General features: G+C 43.7%; 1 protein-coding gene across 1 annotated transcript in view; it reads right to left on the bottom strand.

Annotated features, from left to right (window-relative positions):
* Nucleotides 1-24,727, bottom strand: part of PAH (phenylalanine hydroxylase) — a 107,251-nt gene that overhangs the window by 12,403 nt on the left and 70,121 nt on the right. The window contains exons 7-10 of the mRNA XM_061124166.1: nt 14,020-14,087; nt 5,876-6,072; nt 2,404-2,539; nt 1,273-1,342 (exon numbers count right to left, since the gene is read on the bottom strand). Coding sequence (XP_060980149.1) covers nt 1,273-1,342; nt 2,404-2,539; nt 5,876-6,072; nt 14,020-14,087 — 471 coding nt within the window. The remainder of the gene's footprint in view (nt 1-1,272; nt 1,343-2,403; nt 2,540-5,875; nt 6,073-14,019; nt 14,088-24,727) is intronic.

Raw genomic sequence — 24,727 nt, 5'->3', positions numbered from 1 at the left:
TCTAAAAGTCCAACAATCTCTGAACTTCACAATTCCTCCAAGCCCACATAAGGTGGCTCACTGGTAAAGAATCTGCCTGCCAATTCAGGAGGCACAGGAGATAGAGGTTCAATCCCCTGGTTTGTTAGATCCCCTGGGGGAGGAAATGGCAGCCCACTCCAGTATTCCTGCCTGGAGAATCCCATGGACAGAGGAGCCTGGTGGGCTACAGTCCACGGGGTCGCAAAGAGTCAGACACGACTGAGCATCTAACACACATAAAAGCAGTTGTTTTCTTTGTTTAGAGAGGCTGTGTCTAACGAGTACAGTTTTTCCTTGTTTAGTAAGCAGTTAATTTTGCTTCCTGTTTGTTTCAGCTACCATGTGGCAGCCTCTCCATTCAAGAGTAGAAATAGTTCTTTCTTTCTGGCTGAAGGAAGATGCTTAAGTGATTCACATACAATCCCATTACTGTGAAATTCATGCTTGGCCCAGCATTTGCTCACAGGTCATTCCATTTGATCATTATTCTTCCTTGTGAGGAAGGACACGATCAGGAAGGGCTCTTTATTGATCCACATCTGTGGTGACTGAGACTCAGGGTTGCCTGGCAACTTGCCCTGGGCCACACAGCACTACCATTCCACTCTCCACCATCCCAGTTGCCCAACCTTGGTTTGGGCTGCCTCTCAGTGCCAGAAGAGATTTTGTAGGATTCTTTCACTCATCCAAAAAGCATTTTTGAGCCTGCTTACCACTGTAATAGATGAATCAAAGCTTAGCCTGCTGCCTTGACGATGGTGAGAAGGCAACTGGCTATTTTTTGCCGTGAGTCAGGCTATTGGCACTAGAGTCTTGGCAAATGCCATCTTACATACTTAAAGCATATACAAAAATGATTGCCTGATAAGGTAGAAAGTGGCAAAGACCCAAAATGTGAGGGGAAAGATGCCACGAGAACTTGGAAGAAGGCAAGGTTACTTCTGCATGGGGATCTGGGAGGTTTTCACAGATGAAAAGGCTCTTAAGCTACATCCAGTAGGACAGGTGAAATTAGCTAGGTCAATAACACACAATTCCTAGGATGACCAAATCACCAGCTCCATGCTGTGGTCCCTGGAATTGGTAATTAGCCAGCCCCATGGGACCACATTCCCACCTGTGATGGGGTCACAGAACTATATCTGGATTCCATCCTCACAGAGGACATGAGGGCCCCTCCATGGGTTCAATTTATCTGAGCAATCCAGGTCTCACCCTGTACCTAGAAGGCGAGAGAAATTAATTGCTCACCTGGGAAAACTGGGCAAAGCTGCGATCCGAAAACAAAGGTACATGTCCCAAGAGCTCATGGCATATGTCACTGAAAAACAAAAAGCACAGAGCTTGGAGGGGAGGAGGGTTATAAGCCATGCAGGACTCAGTCTTTCTACATGAGCACTGGGCAGAAAGCAACAAGCAACTCATTCAGTCTGATAGCCTCATTCCTAAGAATAAGGGGTATGTAAGGCTTGGTATCAGCTGAGACAAGATACAAGGGAAAAAGAAGAAGGGAAAAGAAATGTAAGGGACAGGACAGAGAACAGCAGCCAGGGGATTTTGAGTGCATGCCCAGTGGGAAGCAGAACAAAAGAGCCAGGACTCCTATGGGCAGCCATACACCCGAATGACCTGCGGATCACAAACACTTCCCACCCCGAGTCTTCTCCTTGGGACTGACATCCCTATACAGATACAATATGCTCAATTACTCTCCATGGGAACTAAATAACAATAACAGTAGCTCCTCTCTTATCCTGGAGGGGGCTGACATTGGTTACAGAAGAAAACTTACATTTGCTTAACACTCTAGGTGCCAGGTTTACCAGGAATAGGTCTTTTCTGATTTCTAGTAATGAATTTTGCAGGCTGGGAAAGATCATTTGGGGTATCCTGCTGACTGTTCACATAAACTACTTCAGTTCTAGCTGACTAAGGAGATGGCTACATGCAAAAATAAGCAGCATAGTGGCCAGACATTCTGTATCTTCAGCTGAGACCCAGCTTAGGCAAAGAGAGATGAGACTCATCTAGATGTGATCCAGGAATTAGGAAGTGTTGAGACAGCCTGGGTGTCACTTGTTCCTATTCCAGTTTGGCATTTCTAGCTCTGACTTTTCTACAATCTCTTTGGAATTTGAATGTGAACCCTCATTCTCTCATCGAACCTTTGATTCAGAAGATGCCTAAATCTCCAATCAGTGCAGTCTATTTGGATGAGGGAAATCCCCAGAAGAGATGATATTCCCTTGTTGCACTATCATCAAACAATGCAGGCAATGAGCCCTGTGGACCAGCCCACAGTGGGTCCCAGCCTTGTTCCTGGAGCCGGGTGAGATGGAACTCATTGTGGCTGGAAGCTGATAGCAAAAGGACAGTACTCACGGTTCTGGTGTATACATGGGCTTAGACCCATGTCTGATGTACTGAGTGCAGTGGAAGACTCGGAAAGCCAGGCCACCTAAGAAATCCCGAGAAGAAAGCAGGCCAGCCACTGGTCGGAGGCGGAAACCAGTGCAACCTGGGAAGCAAAGGAGAAAGAAAACTCAGAGACCGTCACAGGGAGCCGGAGGGGCCTGAAGACCACTGGGGAGGAAAGCAGCACATTCAACTGTCCAAGAGCCCGGACGCTGACGCCCAGCAGACCTGACTTCAAATCTATGACCTAGTACTTTCTAGCTGGGTGATCTGGGTCAGGTAACTTCACCTTTCTGAGCCTCAGTTGTCTCATGTGCAAAATGTGGGGAGATATTTCTTAGGATTATTCTGAGAATCAGAAGAGCTAATAAGTATAACAGACTTAGAGCTTAGCACATGGAAACTTCCAATCAATTGAAACTTTCATTATTGTTCGTTAGGGTGGAACATTTATTCCTCACTTCTCAGGTTTCCAGAGTAGCGGGGAATTTTCATTCCACTTCCCAGGAGGGAAGAATATGAAAGGAGCACTTCTAGCTTTTCTGCAGTGCTTTCCATATAGCACATATAGGTCCACCCCATGAGGAACAGTGACTTCTCTGACTGAGGATTTGAGAAGAGGAAATGAATATTCTCAACTTAACCCTCTCTGCCCTTTCTCTCTTGACTGTCCACACAGGAACACATTCTGGTCTGCTCTTGGCCAGCCAATGGACTAGATACTGTGCCCGTGAATTAATTGGCAAGTTAGCTTACCTAATCCAGGGGTGAAACATTAGAAAGTCCATTTTGCCTACACATCTATACCACGTTCTTGAAGCAGCTTCTATCGATAATAAAGCTGACATTTTGATCACCCATCCTCTGGCTCTTGTATCTGTGTCTCAGGCTCCCTAATTTCAGACTTGAAAGGAGAATGGTAATGACCATGATCATGATAGTAATAGTTAACACTGTATAATACCCACCATGTGTCAGACACAGGTTTAAGCAGTTTACATACATGAATTAATCCTCATGGTAACTCTAGGAGGTAGAGCTCTTATTCTCTGCACTTTACAGATGGGGGAGCTGAGAAGATGCAGTGATTAAAGCTCTGCCCAAGGGCATAGCTACCAGCACTCTGACTTCAGAGTTTGCTTCTATAATCGCTACTCGATGCTTCTCTTCTACTGCTCATGGGGTTCTCAAGGCAAGAATTCTGAAGTAGTTTGCCACTGTCTTCTCCAATGGGCATCTGGTCCCATCACTTCATGGCAAATAGATGGCAACAATGGAAACAGTGAGAGACTATTTTCTTGGGCTCTAAAATCACTGCAGATGGTGACTGCAGCCATGAAATTAAAAGAAGCTTGCTCCTTGGAATAAAAGCTATGACTGACCTAGACAGCATAATAAAAAGCAGAGACATTACTTTGCCAACAAAGGCCTATTTAGTCAAAGTTATGATTTTTCCAGTAGTCGTGTATGGATGTGAGAGCTGGACTGTAAAGAAAGCTGAGTGCTGAAGAATTGATGCTTTTGAACTGGGGTGTTGGAGAAGACTCTTGAGAGTCCCTTGGACTGCAAGGAGATCCAACAAGTCCATCCTAAAGGAAATCAGTCCCGGATATTCATTGGAAGGACTGATGCTGAAGCTGAAACTCCAATACTTTGGCCACCTGATGTGAAGAACTGACTCACTGGAAAAGACCCTGATGCTGGGAAAGATTGAAGGCGGGAGGAGAAGGGGAAAACAGAGGATGAGATGGTTGGATGGCATCACTGACTCGATGGACAGGAGTTTGAGCAAACCCAGGAGTTGGTGATGGACAGGGAAGACTGGTGTGCTGCAGTCCATGGGGTCACAAAGAGTCAGACATGACTGAGCGACTGAATTGAACTGTAATTCTCTCCTAGGTACTGGTGCAGTATATAGTCCATTGGTTTCCCTGGTTGCTCAGATGGTAAAGAATTTGCCTGCAGTGCTGAAGATCCAGGTTTAATCCCCGGGTTTCCCCCAGAGGAGGGCATGGCAACCCACTCCAGTATTCTTGCCTGGAGAATCCCGTGGACAGAGGAGCCTGGAGGGCTATAGCTCATGGGGTTGCAAAAACTCAGACACAACTAGAACGACTTAGCACACACTTCTCTCCCACCCCTACCTGCCACCCCACCAATTGGTGGCACAGTGGTAAAGAATCCAGCTGCCAATGCAGGAGACATGGGTTCAATCCCTGGGTCAGGTAGATCCCCTGGAGGAGGAAATGGCAACCCACTCCAGTATTCTTGCCTGGAAAATTCCATGGACAGAGGAGCCTGGTGGGCTACAGTCTTTGGGGTTGCAAAAGAGTCAGACACGACTGAGCGCGTGCGCACACACACACACACCTACTAGTATTACTGTTCTTCTTGTTATTGGCCATAGCAACACAAGTAATTAGCCAAAGAATATCTTTAAGATTCCTTTGTCCCTCGGCTTCTGTGTCTTAGACCCTCAGGTTGAAGTCCATTTTGCTTGAGCCTGCTCCTTTCTTTATCTGAATAGTAAAGACCCTAAATAGAAGGGGTTCAAAAGGTCATCCAACTCACTCCCCATCTAGTCAGGCTCCCACTTCCCTCCCTGCCAGGAAGCTTCCCCGACTTCCTTCCCTAGAGCTGGCCACACTGTCTCTGCATAGCTCTGAGGCATAGAAAACTCTTCCTTCTATAACCCTGTGGTCTGACTCCCTAATTTCCCACATTTTACCTAGCACATGGTAGGTGTTTAACACGTGTTGACTGTCTATCTTGGTTTTGCTGAGTCAACAGCTCCTGGCAGAAAGGAAAATACTTTTCTCCCCTGAAATGATGGGCAGGTCAGTTCGATCACCTGTTTACCTACTGAGTTACTCAGATTCCAGTGCAGCCCGAACTCAGTGAGCACCTACTATACATGAGCGCTAAGCTTTCACGTTCAATATTTTATTTCATTCTCATAGTTTCCCTATGAGAAAGACTAAATGGTGGATGGTCTCCATTTGACAAATGACTAAACTCAGGAAGGTTCTCCCAACTAGAGAGGATCAAAACAAGATTCCAGAGACCAGATGAATAGACTTAGGGCTCAGATCTCTTGGCACAAATAGTGCACGTCTTACCCAAATGCACACTGCAGTCAACTCATAATATAGCAGGAGCTGCGGGGAGAACCCTGACTAGGTACCTTGGGGCTTTGAGTATTAAAAAATCATTTCAGGGATATAGGCATGGCAAAATCCACACCAGATGCCTTTTCTTGGGTGACAGTGTTCTACTGGTGGAGCCTGGCAGGGAGGCAGAGCCCAGCAGTGAAATAATCATTTTCCTGGGAGAATCAACCTGCCTGCATCAGCATGCACACACTCACATTTGCCTAAATTTCCTTCTCTGCCCCTTTCCATCCCCAGCCCCCGACCTTTTGACCCGGATGTGCACTTACTCTGCAGAAACTGAGAAACCTCTTCGAGCTGGGGAATATTATCTTCGCGGAAGCCGCAATACTTTTCCAGAAGGGGGAAGATGTGGTTGTGCTCATAGCAAGCATGGGTCTTATACAAGGACTTCAGGGTCCTGAACACCGTCCCCCATGTTTTCTTTTCTTCCTCTGTGTATTCCACTTGAGGAATGGGCTGCCCGCTAGGAAACAGACATGAAATATTTGTCAGCAGCAGGGCAGGTGCAGAGGAGAGGGTGAAGGAGCTTGGGCAGAGCTCCTTCTCTGGAGCTCTGAGTCCATGGGTCCAGAGTCTGTGAGCTGCCACCCCAGATGACAGTGGATTTCCTATTTCATAAGTTATTTGAAAGAGGAAAATTCCACTTCTTGACATAGGAAACATTCACATGACTTGGTTAAGCAAGGACAGAAGCTTGCAACCTTACCCACTGCACCAAGGATTTCTTCTCATTTTGGGAAGCCACTGGGCTTTTCTGCTCTCCTATCTCCTACTTTTTACCCAGTGTGGAAATGCACTTACCTTCAGAAGCCTATAACATAAATATGTAAAGTAGCAGGGATAGATAACAGGAGGGTGGGGGCTGAGACAAGTGAAGAATACACCCTCTTTCTGAACAAACGCATCCAAGCTCAAGCAAAACAGTAATGTTTTGTTGTCAACTAAAGCAATCATACCCGTGGGTTCAAGTGGATTTACTATATGCACCATGAGTTTGAGATCCCTTGTTGAGAGGGCATAAACTTGCTGGATTTGGTATTTCTGCCCCCAGGATGTTATAAGGATATTTAAATGCATGCTAGGTATAAGATCTGCTTACCCAGCATCTGTTGCTATGATGTAACAAAACTATGGAGAACTTGCTAAAGTACATATGTTGGACATACCCCTCATATCCTGAACCCGTGGGGCAGGGGAGAGCCCAGGCTTCTGGATTCCAATATACTCCCAGGTGACACTCTATTATCTGAGTTTCATTAGTTCAAAAGGTCCTTTTGAAAACCAGCTAAGAGTGAGCTGTGTTCTGAACAGCAAAAAACGAAAACCAAACAAAGCTTAACTTCAAAGACCCGTGACTGTTCTCTGGGCTGCCGGCCTGTTTCCTAACAGGGTACACAGTGTCTGGGACAAGGCAAGACTGTTTACCTTATAATTATGGATCATCTTCAGGCTCCAAACTAGGTCCCTCTTGCCCTTTCAGAGTTGTAGCTCTTCCAAAGACATTAAAGCAAAGTCACTGTTATGTTCCATGGAGTGATGGGCAGCGGGTAGGGGGAAAAGACCAATTTGTGCTTAAGAATGAAAAGCCCAGAGGGTCTATAATGGCGTAGGAACTGTGAAAAGAACACCACGTAAGACCTGGCTACAGAGGCACCATTGTTTCAGGGTTAAGCGCTGATGAAGGGAAAGAATAGGCTTTGGAAAGGGACAGAGGTTAAGTAGACAGCTTTGCTCTGCCACTGGCTGAGTGGCCTCAGGCAATTTAGTAAACCTCTCTGAGCCTCTACAGCCAGGACATGGGCTAATAACAAGTAACTCTTTGAAGGGGATGGTGGAGAGGTAAGTGAAATGCTATGTATAATGTATGTAATACTGGTGCTGACAGACAGTCCCATTGGATAGTTGGAAATTATCATCATAACAGATTCTCATTTAGAAAGCAAAGTCTCTGCTATAACAACAACACATTTTCAAGAGACTGCAACATACTAGGCAATGAGATATCCCCTGGGTTGACTTTTGCTGTTCCAGGGTTCCATGCCCATTCCCATTCTTCCAGTAAAGCGCCCTTCTCCCCTCTCAGTCTGCAGGTTCAAGTAAGAGGAGACTCCACCCCTCCTACCTTCACAGGTGGGCATGTGACCAGACCTGGCCAATTAGAGTGTCTCATTTCCCTGGCCACAGCGATTGGCTGAGAGACGGGCCCATTTCCTGATCAGAGCCAATGAGACTCAGTGAAAGAACTGTTGTTGATTCTGTTGAAGAGAGATAGAACCTCTAGCCAGATTGTGGTGTCAGCCTGGAGGGACTGGGTCCACTTCCGAGAGAGAAGAGGCCAGTGCCTCCGCAAGGTCACTACAGAGGACACCAGAGTCAGGGGGAGGGAAGAACGAGATGCAGAGTCCTAGATCCACCTCACCTGTTCTCTTTACACTTTGCACTTAGAGGAGCCAATGAAACACCCCTTTTGTTTCAGTTCAGTTGTGGCTAAAAGATAAAAATTCTTACAGTCCCTTTAGCATATTCTTTGATAAAATTCTAAAGTCTAAGCCCCACCCCAGAAACATAATCAAACTACAGCAGCTGCCTTCTAAGTGGGTCTAGACACAACCCTCTAGCTCCATCTGTGACTTGGTACTTTGAATCTTTACTGTCATAGGATCTCCTAGGTTCATGCATTCATTCAACAAATATTTATTGAGCACCCATGATGTTCTGGGAATATTTATTGCTGTTTAATCACTAAATCATGTGACCTTGCTAGGCTCCTCTGTCCATCCATGGTCTACTTAGGAATTAAATTCTGCACATTTGCTTCCATCTTCTACTTCCACCAAGAGACCTAGGTTCCACAAGATCCTCAGTCTTTGAATATATCATTAATTATCTTATCAAACTATCATCTCATGAAGTAAAATAAACCAAGAATTTGAGGAAAATTATTAATTTGGCTTGAAATAAAAATTATCAATTGAGCTTGAAATAAGATTTCAGCCAATCGGGATCTCTCTTCAAAAAAAAAAAAAAAAAAACAACATATTTTAAGGAGAAGATACTGATTTTGAATTATTGCACCAACCAAAGATGGCATTCAAGATAGTCTGGCACCTATAGTCCAGGAAAGTTATCAGCTTCCTCACTCAGTCTTATTTTACACCAAGTCCCCATACATGTAATCATTACCAAGGCAAATAATTTGGTGCCCCTAAACACAAGAGTAATTTGACAGTACCTCATCAAACTGATGTTTTAAGACTTTTGGTAAATATTCTTAGGGAGGAGCTAGAGCATCACATGGTGGGTGGGCCAAGAAGAGGTTGCTGACAGGGTTTAGCTGCTTCCTGACTGCCTCCAGTAACTCAGTTCTGGACCCAAATATACATCTTAGAACAAAAGCCCTGTTTCTAACCACATCTGCCCTCCTGTTCACTTTCCTCATTCTCTTGGGCTGATAAACTCCTACTCCATCTTCTGTTTCCAGTCTAAATGTCACTTCCTCTAACCAATCCCCCCAGTCAGAATTAAAGTTCCCAATTATATGGCCTCGTGACACCGTGTTTTGACTTTGGTTATACTGATTGCATTTATTGTTCTTTTTGTCATTGTCTGTCTTTCTCAATCATTCCCAGAGGACATGGAGTTTGTTGGTCTTGCTCTTGGCATGTGTCCTGGAACAGAGTAAACACACTGGATCAACTGATCCCGTGAGTCTATGACTCAAGGGGCAGGATTTTGACATCCATGTGGGAGGATGACTGGGAAGGTGTTACAGGCCAGAATGTGGGGCTGTTGGCATGGAGGCTGGCAGAGCCCAAGGAAGAGGGTCAAAACTGGGTCTTGAAAGGCATGATGATTTCTGGGGTAGGAGGAGGAGGCCAGAGGAGACTGAGACGAAGCCTGAAAGAGGAAGGAGGGAAACCCGCAGAAAGTAGAATAGAGTTTATTCTCCTTATTGACAGCAGTTCTGTTCCATCAAGACACCGTGAACTCTGAGTGAGTGAACACTGAACCGCTGCTCCTACACGAAATGCAGGACCCAGATCACATTTTCAACTCATAATCCCAACCTTGTCTCGCATGTGGCTTTGTTTAAAGACACCTTACTTAATGTATATGGTTGATTCATTCACTCTGAACTCACAGCCAGCAGCACTACAGCCCAGGACTGAAGGAAGCATATCGAACACACATTTTCCCCATTAGGCATGTCAGAGCCATCCTGTACTCAAGACCACTAGACAGACTTTCAGCTCTATGCTGGAGGGCCATTTTAAACAACAAAATTACCAACCAAAAGAACAAAAAGTCAACAAACATGATTCTGAAGAGACTGCAAAAAAAACACATGTTTACAGTAGAAAAGCCAAAACAAGAAGGCAGTGTTGCCTTGTTTGACCTCAGTTGGAGACTGGTGCATCAGGAGACTCGCATTTTTCCTTGCTCTGCGCATATCTGGAGATTAGAGTGGGAATGCCCTGAGTTTGCGGGGGTCTCAAATCAGTGTAAGCAAGTAAATTTCAAAGAATGAGAATCAACTGTAACAGATGCTGAGATAAAAGACAAAAGCAAAGAAGGAAGGGATGGAAAACAGCATCAGAAGCTCAAAAGAGATGAGTGGAGATGAAGTCAGAAAAGGCTTTAAATTGGAGGACAAGTTCAGTCCCTAATGAGACATATGACCTTCAGTACATCACTTAACTATTTGGGGTTCATCTATATGAGGTGATTCCCTGGTAGCTCAGCTGGTAAAAAATCTGCCTGCAATGTGGGAGACTTGGGTTCGATCCCTGGGTTGGGAAGATCCCCCGGAGAAGGGAATGGCAAACCACTCCAGCATTCTTGCCTGGAGAATTCCATGAACAGAGGAGACTGGCAGGTTCATGGGGTTGCAAAGAGTTGGACACAGCTGAGCGACTTTCACTTCACTATTCAGTTCAGTCATTCAGTCATATCCAACTCTTTGTGACCCCATGGACTGGGGCATGCCAGACTTCCCTGGCCATCACCAACTCCTGGAGCTTGCTCAAACTCCTGTCCATTCTGTCAGTGATGCCATCCAGCCATCTCACCCTCTGTCGTCCCCTTCTCTTCCTGCCTTCAATTTTTCCCTGCATCAGGGTCTTTTCCAAAGTACTGGAGTTTCAGCTTCAGCATCAGTCCTTCCAATGACTATTCAGGACTGATTTCCTTTAGGATGGACTGGTTGTATCTCCTTGTTATCCAAGAGACTCTCACGAGTCTTCTCTAACACTACAGTTCAGAAGCATCAGTTCTTCAGTGCTCAGTATTCTTTACGGTCCAACTCTCACATCCATACTTGACTAATGGAAAAACCATAGCTTTGACTAGATGGACCTTTGTCAGTAAAGCAATCTCTCTATCTTTTAATATGTTGTCTAGGTTTGTCATATCTTTTCTTCCAAAGAGCAAGTGTCTTTTAATTTCACTTCACTACCTGAGGTGAATTCACTACATGAAGTGAATTTCACTACACTAAATCCTAAAAGATGATGCTGTGAAAGTGCTGCACTCAATATGTCAGCAAATTTGGAAAACTCAGTAGTGGCCACAGGACTGGAAAAGGTCAGTTTTCATTCTAATCCCAAAGAAAGGCAATCCCAAAGAATGCTCAAACTACCACACATTTACACTCATCTCCCACGCTAGTAAAGTAATGCTCAAAATTCTCCAAGCTAGGCTTCAGCAATACGTGAACCATGAACTTCCAGATGTTCAAGCTGGTTTTAGAAAAGGCAGAGGAACCAGAGATCAAATTGCCAACATCTGCTGGATCATCAAAAAAGCAAGAGAGTTCCAGAAAAACATCTATTTCTGCTTTATTGACTATGCCAAAGCCTTTGACTGTGTGGATCACAATAAATTGTGGAAAATTCTGAAAGAGATGGGAATACCAGACCACCTGACCTGCCTCTTGAGAAACCTATATGCAGGTCAGGAAGCAACAGTTAGAACTGGACATGGAACAACAGACTGGTTCCAAATAGGAAAAGGAGTACATCAAGGCTGTATATTGTCACACTGCTTATTTAACTTATATGCAGAGTACATCATGAGAAATGCTGGGCTGGAGGAAGCACAAGCTGGAATCAAGATTGCCAGGAGAAATATCGCTAACCTCAGATATGCAGATGACATCACCCTTATGGCAGAAAGTGAAGAAGAACTAAAGAACCTCTTGACGAAAGTGAAAGAGAAGAGTGAAAAAGTTGGGTTAAAGCTCAACATTCAGAAAACTAAGATCATGGCATCCGGTCCCATCACTTCATGGCAAATGGATGGGGAAACAGTGGAAACAGTGACTCACTTTATTTTTGGGGGGCTCCAAAATCACTGCAGATGATGACGGCAGCCATGAAATTAAAAGACGCTTACTCCTTGGAAGAAAAGTTATGACCACCTAGATAGCATATTAAAAAGCAGAGACATTACTTTGTCCACAAAGGTCCATCTAGTCAAGGTTATGGTTTTTCCAGTGGTCATGTATGGATGTGAGAGTTGGACTATAAAGAAAGCTGAGCACTGAAGAACTGATACTCTTGAACTGTGGTGTTGGAAAAGACTCTTGAGAGTCCCTTGGACTGCAAGGAGATCCAACCAGTCCATCCTAAAGGAGATCAGTCCTGGGTGTTCATTTGAAGGACTGATGTTGAAGCTGAAACTCCAGTACTTTGGCCACTTCATGCGAAGAGCTGACTCATGTGAAAAGACCCTGATGCTGGGAAAGAGTGAGGGTAGGAAGAGAAGGGGATGACAGATGAGATGGTTGGATGACATCACTGACTCAATGGACATGGGTTTGGGTAGACTCTGGGAGCTGGTGATGGACAGGGAGGCCTGGTGTGCTGCGGTTCATGGGTCACAAAGAGTTGGACACGACTAAGTGACTGAACTGAACTGAACTGAACATGAGGTGCAAAACTGCCTGAAAATATCTGGTGTGCCTTTGAGTACCAGCCATCTCTGGATGGTTTTCAGTAGCCAATTTAACTCATGACCATCCAGAATCATGAGGCATTCAACCAATTCCATACTTCTTCACCAGGTATAACATTTTTATGGAACAGAGGTAGTTTGAGTTTCTCCCCCTCAAGTCCCAACAGCCAAGAAGAAGTGAATGCACCCCATAAGCAACTCTTGGGACATCTGGAGAAGCACAGTCTCATGACTTGGAGAGTCCCCAGACACTCAAGGAAGTGGTTGAGAATGACTTTGTGGTTAAAAAAGCCTGAGTTCAAAACCAGTCTCTGCCACCTTCCAGTTCTATGACTTTGGCAAGTTATTTAGTGGGCTGTTCTAAAGCTTTAGTTTTTCCATCTGAAAAATGGGGAGTTACTATTAAGACTAAATGGAATTATGTACGTTAAGCATTTAACAAAGCCTCGGACATAGCAAAGAGATTAAACATGACCTATTATTATTGACTATCTGAAGAAGGGCTCTTGTCTGTACCTGATGTGCCCACCTGACCATGATGGGACAGGGGAGAGAGGTCACCACATTCTGTGATTCCTGCTCGCCACAAGCCAAAGTCCAGCTGGGTCTAGACATGACTAAGGTCAGCACTGTTCTGGATCCTTCTACTACCAGGACTCATTCAGATAAAGGAATTTTCTCATTTTCTCTGGAAGCCTTTCCCTTGTGAAGGTCATTTTTATTCTGTGTACAGAGTGTGAGTGTCTCCTTTATCTCCCCCATATTCTAGAAAAGCTGTTAAAGTCCCATCACCTCAGTGTTCTAAAGCCTGTATGTTTCTTCTTGAGCACGCCTTTTCTCACACCCTTAACTCAGGAATGGAGCTCAGGTCCCCAAACACTAAGTTTCTCATGGGAGCATTTCTGTAGTTCCCAAGAACTCAAAATAGCAAAACAATTCTCTTCCCAAATAACATTTGATATTTGCATTTTCCTCTGGCTAAAATCTGGCGGAATCCCAGAGAGAAAAAAATAAACTTATTCTAAAATTGCTCTTCGCAATCTGGGTCAGATGAGATAAAAGTAGAACCCTGAGGCTTGGCTCTCCTGAAACCTCCAATGATTCACTAATTCAGTAAAGCAGCCAACTCCTTGAATGTAAATACTTCTTTCTCCTTCTTCCGGGTTTAATGCAGAAACACCAGAGGCTCTTTTATTCAGGACTGAGGCCTGTCATAATTATGTCAAACATCACTGCGTAATTACACAACAAAGCTTGAGAGAGAGAGCTGGGCCCTGGTGCAGGGGTTAATATTGTTTTATTGGTGACTTCTTTAATGTGTGTTACTAAAGGGAGGGTTTAAACATACACAAACATGCACAGAGGTAAGGATTCTCCAAGCTGGTATTTTCCAACTTTGGGCAAAGGAGAGTATGGTCTTCTCCCCATCCCCCACCAACACGCAGAGCAGACTTACTGTCTATAGTTGTAGGCAATGTCAGCGAATTGCTTCCGTCTTGCTCGGTATACAGGATCTTTAAATCCCTAGGAAGAAAGGAGACACTTAATTTCTTTAGGCTTTGAAACCTGGCCTATCTACACATGCTATGAATGGGGACCTTTGACCACTGACAGTTCATTTTGCCTTCCCCTGATTATACTCTGAAAATAAAGTCTCAGTTAATCTGAGCACAAATTGTCCCACAAGATATCATGAGTGACACATTACTAGCCACACTTTCAATGCAATATGAGCTCTGCCTTGGGATTCCTAAGCGCAAATGGTGTCTGGGTTTTAAAGAAATCTCATCTATAGCATTTCAAATCTATAAATGTGCTGAATTAGGCAGAGTTCTTAGGATAAATGTCTATGAAGAAGATATACAATAGCCACTCAACTCCTGACCAATGGTATGAGTCCAGCACTGCCTCCTAACTTCTTGATAGACTAACAGGTAAATGCTTACTGGTATTGCAATTTTTAAAAATACCATTTATTCAGTGTCTATTATGTGTCAGTCTGTGCATGCTAGGAACTTGTAACTCTCACAAGAAACAGGTAAGGTAAACCAGTGTGATGATCCCTTTCTTTCCAGAATAAATGGTGGTTCAGAGAAGAGCAATCCAGTAAAGATAAATTAGGATTTGAATCACTCAGCTCCATACTATTTTTACTTCACTTCAGGAAATGTCAGCCTTTACAACTTGGCAGGGGCCTGACTAACTAAGATTCTGCCCCAGGGCATAAAAAGGATGACACTAGTCTCTCCTCTGAGGCTGACCTGCAGGCAGCCTTTCCCCAACTATTTGTAAACATTTCTGAGTGAAAAGAGGCCAAGAGTATCTTTCAGTGTTGGGGGTTGGGGAAGGTCACATCCTAGAGTTGGAGATGATCCCAATTGTTTAAAAGGACATTTTCCTTATGTTTTCTTCTTGGAGTTTCATCATTTCAGGTCTTAATTTAATGCATTTCAAGTTTATTTTTTGAGTGGTGTAAGACAGGGGTCTAATTTCATTCTTTTGCATATGAATATTCAGTTTTCCCAGCACCATCCATGGAAGAGACTATCCTTTCCCCATTGAGTATTCTTCACTCCCTTATCAAATACTAGTTGACTATATGTGCATGAGTCGATTTCCAGGCTCTTAATCGGTTCCATTAGTTCATCTGTCTGTTTTTATGCCCATACTAAAATGTCTTGATTGCTATAGCTTTGTAATATAGCTTGAAATCAGGGCATGCATGTAATTCCTCTAGCTTTGTTCTTTCTCAGGATTGCTCCTTGATCTTGGCCTAGAAAATGAATTTTTTTAATATGACACCAAAAGCACAAGCAACAAAAGCAAAAGTAAGTAAGTGGGACTGCATCAAACAGAAAAGCTTCTGCACAGCAAAAGGAACAATTAACCAAATGAAAAGGCAATCAATAAAATAGGAGAAAATATTTGCAAACTCTTCATCAGCTAAGAAATTAATATCCAAAATATACAAGAAATTCAAACAACTCAATAGACAAAAATCAAATAGTCTGATTTAAAAATAGGCAGAGGATCAGAACAGGCATTTTTCCAAAGAAGACATACAAATGGCCAACAGGTACATGAAGAGATGCTCAACATCACTAATCATCAGTAAGATGAAACTAAAATCACAATGAGCTATCACTTCATATCTGTTAGAATAGCTATTATCAAAAAGAGGAGTGTTGGCAAGAATGTGGAGAAAAGGAACCCTTTGTGTACTATTGATGGGAATGTAAATTGGTATAACTACTTTGGAAAACAGTACGGAGGTTCCTCAAAAAATTAAAAATAGAACTACCACATGATCCAGCAATCCTGCTTGTACATATATACCCAAAGGAAATAAAATCACTCTTAGAGAGGTACCTGCACCTCTATGACCACTGCATCCCCATTCAAACAGTCAAGATACAGAAATAAACCAAGTGTTCGCTGACAGATAAATGGATAATGTGGTACATATATACAATGGGATATTGTTCATCCATAAAAGAGAAGGAAAAACCTTCTGACAACATGGTGGAACTTGAGAGCATTTTACTAAGTGAAATAAGTTAGAAAAAGACCAAGTACTGTCTGACATCACTTATATGTGGAATCTAAAAAGGCCAAATTCATAGGCAGAAAGTAGACTGGTGGTTGCCAGAGGGTGGAGAGTGGGAGAAACAGGGAGACATTGGTTAAAGGGTCAAACTTCAAGTTACAAGATGAACAAGTTCTAGGGATCTAACATATAGGATGATGACTATAGCTAAAATACTACTCTTTATACTTGAAAGTTGATAAGAGAGTAGATCTTAAATGTTTTCACCACAGGAAAAGAATAATTATGGGAGAAGATAGAGGTGTTAACTAACATTATAATATATATAGTAATCACATATGGCAATCATTTTTACAATATACACACATATCAAATCAGTATGTTGTAAGTCCAAACTTACATGATGCTGTATGTCAATTATATTTCAAAAAAGCTAGAAAAAAGGCCATTTTCCAAAAAAATTTGATTGTAATCTGTATTTTAGTTAAACAAGATAACCAGTGTCATCACTCTAGAACTTGCTTTGTTCCCTCCAAGCATCTACCAATAAACCATGCCATCCAACACTTTAGCTTGCAATTTCTGTGTCCCACCATCCCTCCAAACCAAGGCATTAATGAATCAACAACAAAGGTTAATGCCATGGAGAGTAATATTTAAAGATTCTTTTTAAAGGATAAGTACACCCTGACTTTCAGATATTGTTTTCTGCTTCACTTGATTGGTTGTTGGTTATTGTGTTCATTTGTTTTATAAAACCCAACTCCACCAGTAATTCCAAAGAACCAGGGGTCCATGTATATAATATAGTTTCACCTGAGTGTCCATAGCATATAGAGTCTGGTTGGCATATGGAAAGAACCACCAACACTTGTTAAAGTAGAGAAGGAAGAAAAGGATAAGGGGGAGGGAGGGATAAAATAGTGGGGGAGAGCAAGGAAGGGCAGAAAGGAGTTCCCTAGTTTGTTTCCTTGGATATTTATGTGTTTTTGAGAAAAAGAAAAATTTAAATGTTTCACACTGAAAAAGTTAAGTAAAAATTCCATATTATTTAGTTTTTTACTCCAAAACTAAATCTCAAATTAAGCAATTATTCAGCTTAGATAATTGTTCAGTTATCCATAACATAGTTATTACAATGTATAACTATAGTATTTTCCCTCAAGCACTGAATGATTTTAAATCATTAACTACAGGCAGGAAAGCTTAGGAATCTGAAACCTAAAACTACTGCTGGACCCAGTTCTTCTGGATGAAAGTAAGTTGCTTTGGGACGACACAGTGAGAAACCTGGACACGACTGGACTCCCCTGGCAGTGCGCTGGTTAAGACTCCACACTCTCAGTGCAGGGGCCATGGGCTCAGTCCCCCGTCAGGGAAGGTCCCACATGCCCTGTGGTGTGTCCAAAAGTAAATAAATAAAAATAAATTAAAGAAAATTGGGCTCTATCATTTTATCTCCAAGCAGTGCTAACAAACACTTTGAGGAACCCGTCTACTGGGCTAAATGAAGAACATATCTCCAAACTTAGACTCAAAATTTAACCTTAATGTTGTCAGTCATTAATGCTTGACTTACAGTCATCCTCACTACAAGTCCTATTTAATGGTCATGGCTTTGCCCAGTCCCTAAATACAAAGCATAGCATTTGCACTTGTAAAGTTGCTTTGGAGAATATCTATTTTTATATTCTGATGTAGATATACAGAAAGTGAAGCCCATAGAGCCATTTGCCGAGGGGCCCTTAACTGCATGAAACAGCACTTCCACTTGGGTTTTCTGGTCCTAGCCAGGTGGTGAGATGTGGTTTGAAGTCTGAGATAGTTACCCAGGGAGAGGAGTGAAGAATTCAAATTCGCTTAACCGGTGGATTTCCACCTTATTATGCTGTCTCCAGAATGGGATGCCCATGACAATTTCTCTTACCATTTGGCTCATTTTTCTTTCACCTTCAATGTATTTTGTCTAGGTAGTTTAAAGATTTTTCCACCAATAAAACAAAATAAAAGCTTAACATAAAATTGTATCTCCAGTAGGTAGCAACTATGTCAGAGGGATTATTTAAATAGAATAAAAACAATGATAGAATAAATACACCCAAATCCAATCAAGGGTATGAGATGGGAACTCATCCTTCCGTGCCATTTAGGCTTCTAAATGTATTTTTAATGTGTAAAAATACACAGTATTTTTTTTTACTGTGAATGTGGGTTTCTTTTTCCCTCCTCTTTTTATTTTTTTACAGTTGGGTTTATTTTATTGTTTCATTTTTATTTATTTGTTTGAAGTAAAATTGATTTACAATATCATGTTAATTTCAGGTATACGGCACAGTGATTCAGTTATACATTTATATATATGTATAATTGAATACATATACATACATATATCTTTTTCAGATTTTCCCCTTATAGGTTATTATAAAACATTAAGTATAGCTCCCTGTGCTATATAGTGAGTGAGTGAGTGAGTGAGTGAGTGAAGTCACTCAGTCGTGTCTGACTCTTTGCCACCCCATGGATTGTAGCCTACCAGGCTCCTCCATCCATGGGATTCTCCAGGCAAGAATACTGGAGCAGGTTGCCATTTCCTTCTCCAGGGGATCTTCCCAACCCAGGGATCGAACCCAGGTCTCCCGCATTGGAGGCAGACGCTTTAACCTCTGAGTTACCAGGGAAGCCCATCTATTTTATATATAGCAATGTGTATATGTCAATCTCTGGTGGCTCAGTGGAAAAGAATCTGCCTGCCAATGCAGGAGACACAGGTTCAATCCCTGGGTCAGGAAGATCCCATGGAGAAGGAAATGGCAACCCACTCCAGTTGCCTGGGAAATCACATGGACAGAGGAGATTGGTGGGCTACAGTCACAAAAGAGACAGGTCATCACAAAAGAGTTGGACGCAATGTAGTGACTAAACAACAACATATGTTAATCCCAGCTTGAAAATTTCTCTTGGCATACATGCTCAGTCACTTCAGTTGTGTCCAACTCTTTGCAACCATATGGGCTATAGCCCACCAGGCTCTGTCTGCAGGATTCACCAGGCAAGGACACTGGAGTGGGTTGCCATGCCCTCCTTCAGGGGATCTTCCTGACCTAGGGATTGAACCAGCGTCTCCTACACTGCAGGCAAATTCTTTACTGCTGAGCCACTGGGGAAGCCCAATTTATCTCTACCCCTTTTATAATTAGAAAAAAAGGAAAATAATATTAAAAACCCACCTCAAATCACTATGGGAATGGACAGAAGATTGATACAGTGAGCTATATCAACACATCCAAATATAATATTATATTTTATATTGCATAATATTTTATATGCTATTATATGTCATTTATATAATTATGTATACTATTATTTTATAAAGATTTTCTATATGGGAAGTTTTCTAACTATGGCCTTTTCCAACTTCAAGTTTCTTAGGAGTTCATTATCAATGTACAAAGGAACTCTGCCAACTAGGCAGCACAGCCTTCTGTTCTGTTACCAGCAAAAGAGATCTGCAGCCTTGGAGCCCACCTCTCAGGCATTTGGCCTTGCATCCCCTGGCTGCCAGGTGGCCACAGGGCCCTGTGACCACGCGGAAGACACTCTGAATTAAGCTACAGTTGGTGATGACTAATCATCCCATCTCAATTTAGACTAATAGCAGCAATTTCGGTAGGACTGCATATAATTTATTTATAATCACCCTGTCTCAATTAAGCTAATAGCAGCAATTTTGGTTGCACTGCATGTAACCAAGTATGTTTTGACAGGAAAATATATTGTTGGTGAAGGAGTGGTGGGGGGAGGCAGAAGAGAGGCATAGTGGATGGGAAGATGGTGAGAGAAGTCCACAGGATGCAAAGTTGTAACATCACCCGCAGTCCACCTGGAATCTCTCACCTTAATCTCAGCAATTTTTTTTACTTGGGGTGTTGAACAGTATGATTTTGCTTCAGCAGGGTTGACTTATAGAAAGACTGAGTGAGTGCTAAGTCACTTCAGTCATGTCTGACTGTTTGTGACCCTGTGGAATGCAGCCTGCCAGGTCCCTCTCTTCCATGGGATTTTCCAGTCAAGAAGGTTAGAGGAGGTTGCCAAGCCCTCCTCCAGGGGATCTTCCTGACCAGGGGATCAAACCTTTGTCTCTGGAATTGCAGGCAGACTACTTACCGCTGAGTCACCAGGGAAGCCCTTACAGAAGATTAGTAAGTAGCAAAACATTTCTTTTATGATCAAGTTGCAGATGACTTCTGTCCAATAGAAAACACTCGTGGTCGTGACTCTGTTGTTTTATAGGACATTAATCACATGTACCCATCTTTGTAACCTCATTCCAGCATCCCATTTTTCAGTGACCATGTATGTTTTCATCTCTTATCTTCCTTTGCACTGTCCTTGTCATCTTATTGTTTTCCTTACTCCAGAGTCCATAGATCTTGGAGAGATGCTCACTATCTACCTATATGACAGTTGTTTTTAACTTTTTAAAAGTTATGCTTTGACAGAGCAGCTTAGTAGAAGCACAAGGAGTCTTTGATGACTCAACTCTCTGACTAATCCTTAGAACAGATCTTGACAGGACCCTGGGGTGGAGAAGGTTGGATGGGCAAAGGAAAAGGGAAAGAGAAGTATTGGAAAGATAGTCCTGCATTCCGGAAAGAGCAAGGCTCTTCTTGGAGAGCAGGGAAACTCAGCATCTATGTTCTGGAAAGACTGAAAAGCAATTTGAGAGATTTAAATCAAGAAGTAGAAAGAGACACAGGAAAGCAGTTGTATCGGCTAATGTTTTCCCCACCAGAGAGCCTCCCCTCATGCAGACCTTCAGTTTAGAAGCAGGCACAGGTGCCAGGAAAACTGGAAGAGGGATCTGTGGGGTTAGGATCTGTGTGGCAGAGGCTGCTGGTGGTCCCCAAGATCTGAGCCCTCTTGCTTTCAGACAGCATTGCTAAACCACTGTTCCTGGTCTTTTTTTTCAGGGAGCAGCAACCCTATGACTGAGCTGCAGGCAGTGGAACTGAAGTGAAGAGAGGTGAGTCACCTTTCATCCTGGACCATAACAACCTCCCAGGAGCAATTCTCCCATGCCTGGCAGGATGGAGACGGCTCCCAGGATCCAGATGACGGTGCCACCACTAGATCGAAGGAGACTTGTTCTCTGCAGGACTGTGGGAGGAAATTTCCCTTTTGACCTACACTGGAAATGAACTTTTACTGGGTTAATTCATAGAGATTTGGGGGTTGTTTGAAAAGCATTTGGCCCTATTGATCAATACTTTGGTCACCGGATGGGAAGGGCCGACTCACTGGAAAAGACCCTGAGGCTGGGAAAGATTGAAGGCAGGAGGAGAAGAGGGCAGCAGAGGGTGAGATGGTTGGATGGCATCACGGACTCAATGGACATGAATCTGAGCAAACTCCAGGGGAGAGTGAAAGACAGGGAAGCCTGGTGCGCTGCAGTCCATGGGGTTGCAAAGAGTCAGACACAACTTAGCAACTGAACAACAACTATTGACCTTGATACTAGAGGGCTCACCTCAGATCTCCCTCTTTCCACAAGTCCTCCCAAACCATTCTAGTCCACAGGGACCTTAGAACTGATAGTATGTACTATCTGACTCTTTAAACCTGATGTTTAATCATGTACTTTGTGTGTTATGATTTTACCAAATATTACTCAAACTATGTTTCATGGAACACTACCATCAAGATAGTGTTGCTAGGTATTCCATGAAAAGGGGATTCCATGGGTAAATAAATTTAAGGAACATTAGGTTGAATAGGTTTCATTTTTATAGGATTTTCCAAAGCCTCTAGTGAGATAATGGAACTTACAGATGCTTAAAATGAGAGTCTAGAATACAGACTTCATTCCTTGATCATGAGAATTTTTTTCAAAGACTACAATTTGAGAACTAGGCAATGAATTTATTTCAAGCTGATACTGTGTTCAAAGTATAAAACCCAGTGCACACAGTTCTGCAGCATCAGTATGAAAAACTCGACCAGGAGAAAGAGGTCAGGAGGAAGGCTTTAGGGAAGCCAAGATATGTGAGCTGGGCCTTAAAAGATGAAAAGACAGGTTTGCCAGCAGGCAAAGAAGTGAGAGGATAAGAAAAAATAACCCAGGGAAATGAAATTACATGGACAGAAGCACAGAGGCTGGGAGACATCAGAGGAAGGAGAGTCCATTTTAGAAACGGGGATCAAACAGACCCATTTGGGAGACTTCCCTGGTGACCCAGTGGCTAAGACTCTGTGTTCCCAATGCAGGGGGCCCCTCAGTTCGATCCCTGGTCAGGGCACTAGACCTCACAAGACCCAAAGTGACCAAATTAATTAATGATCTAAAAAACAAAAACTAGACCCATTTGAATTCCCTCTGGCATCCGTTTGGGAAGATTGGACACCCCTCCCCGCTCTACCCAGGACCGAAGGCCTGTGGAGGGCAGGAGGAACCAGGTCTCACTAATCATTTCCACCCCCTTTCCTCTACACAGCCTGGGACGCAGTCCACATACATGTGAGGCCAGACAGCCCTCTGGTCTGAGCTGTCACCTCTGAAAAATGAGAAAATCCAATCCTCCCAGGGAGGTTATAACACTGAAATTTTGAACATGCGGGTAAAGCACTCAGCACAGTGTCTGGCATGCAGTCCTCACTGGAGAAACATCAGCTGTGAATATTATTTGTTTAATCAATGTTTGTGGAGGGAAGGAGGGTGGCGGGGGAGGCGGGAGAGAGCCGGGAGAAGAAGGCAGGTGAGCTGGCCCCTTCCCCAGTCCCGCCTGGCCGACGCCGAGAGGCAGGTGCCCTCTACCCTGCATTCGGGAACAAGTCTTCCTTGGCTTCCTTTCTCAAAGGGGCTGTTTTGAAGGCCCTGAAGTGAGAAGCTGGGCCAGGCGTCAGGGCGCCCTGCCAAGGGCAGAGGGTCAGCGTGAACACCAGGGGGACCGGGAGGGACAGAGGGTCCTTTCGGGAAGAACACACGAGCCACTCCCGGCGGTGAGGCCAGGCCCTGCGGGGAAGCACCCTGGAGGGGTTACTCTGTCCTTGGCCCGCGAGTTCCCCGGATCTGATGAGAAGTCACAGAAAGGAACACAGAGAGCCTGGCCTCCTCGCCAGGGGGACCGTGTACCTGATAAATCGTGTTTTTATGGTAAAAAGCATGACACGAAGAGGCCAGGGAGCCAAAGACACGGGCTGGGTCTGTAAAGAAAATGAATTCCAGGGAGTGTTAAGACCCGCCCCGACCGCCTCTGAGGAGACAGGAGGGTAAGGAGCGGGAACGGGCCATTTCTGAGGATTGGCCTCTTCCCCGCTGCTCCGAGGGAGCCAGCACGTGGCCGACGGAAGGGACACAGAGCCTGGCAGGAGGTGGGGAGCTTGGGGAGAGGGGAAAGCATCCCGGGGACCGGCTCAGGGTGGCCGGACAGCATTTCTGCGAAACGGAGTCTTTGGAGATGCTCATCTCCCTGGGCAGGAGGCAAAGTGGGTCTGCCCTAGACGTGTCACGGGGCGTGTAGAGCATCTCCTTCTGTGCACCCCCTTCCCCGGGTTCCACTCAGCCCTTTCTACCCAGGAAGATGGGACGAGATTCCAAATGCTGCAACTTTACCTCTAGCTTTTGCAGGGAGCAAGTGTTTAAGTCATAGATATGAGGAGCCCGAAATCCAGTTTCTGTTCTTAAATAATTTCACAAGAATCAAAGAAGCTCTGGGAAGTTCACATAAAGATGCACAGGCAGGAGGATTCACTGCCGAATTATCCTAAAATAATGAAACCTCCTATAAGCTTCCTGTTGGGGGCGGGTTAGTACACTGACTTAAAATATGTATATTCATGCTGTGTGTGTGCATGCTCAGTCGTGTCTGACTCTTTGTGACCCACAGACAGTAGCCCACCAGGCTCCTCTGTCCAAGGGATTTCCCAGATAAGAATACTGGAGTGGGTTGTCATTTCCTACTGTCGGGGATTGTCCCGACCCAGGAATCGAACCCAAGTCTCCTGCATCTCCTGCATTTGGCAGGCAGATTCTTTGCCACTGCACCACCTGGGAAGTGTAACGTGGACTCATGTGTGTCTAAATAAATAAATTAATAAAATATTGATGATTTTGGACAGTATAATAGGTGATATTTTTGTTTTGAAGTATAGGAGCTGGGGGAAATTCACTTTTGCTTCAGTTTATAAAACACTTTCTCCGTGTTGAAAAAAAATGCAGAATAGAACCAAGAGAAATAACGAGATTAGGGATGATCTTTGTATTCTTCCTCATGCTTTTCTGCACTTTCGAGACCACTCTAAGGGGTTTACTATCTGCACTGGAACAAGCAACAACTGTTCATATTTTAAAAGGCTAGCCTGCCCACATAGCTTGCTCTGTCTCTGTGAAAGGGCCTGAATTTCTGACACTGGTTAGACTTCCGTCCTCAGGTACTATGGGCACAGATGGAACAGTGGAAGAATCCAAAGTTTAGGATGACTTAGGAAAGTCATTTACTCTTGTTGTGACTCGGTGACTCTGTCTGTATAATGGGAACATCAGCTTTGCTTACTGAAAAGAGCCTTTGTGAAGAGAAAGTTCACAACCTGCTCAGCTGTAAAGACCACATAGCTGAGACGG

The sequence above is a fragment of the Dama dama genome, chromosome 22 (assembly GCF_033118175.1).
Source record: "Dama dama isolate Ldn47 chromosome 22, ASM3311817v1, whole genome shotgun sequence".
NCBI classification, from domain to species: Eukaryota; Metazoa; Chordata; class Mammalia; order Artiodactyla; family Cervidae; genus Dama; species Dama dama.
This window is presented reverse-complemented; position numbering and strand designations above follow the sequence as displayed.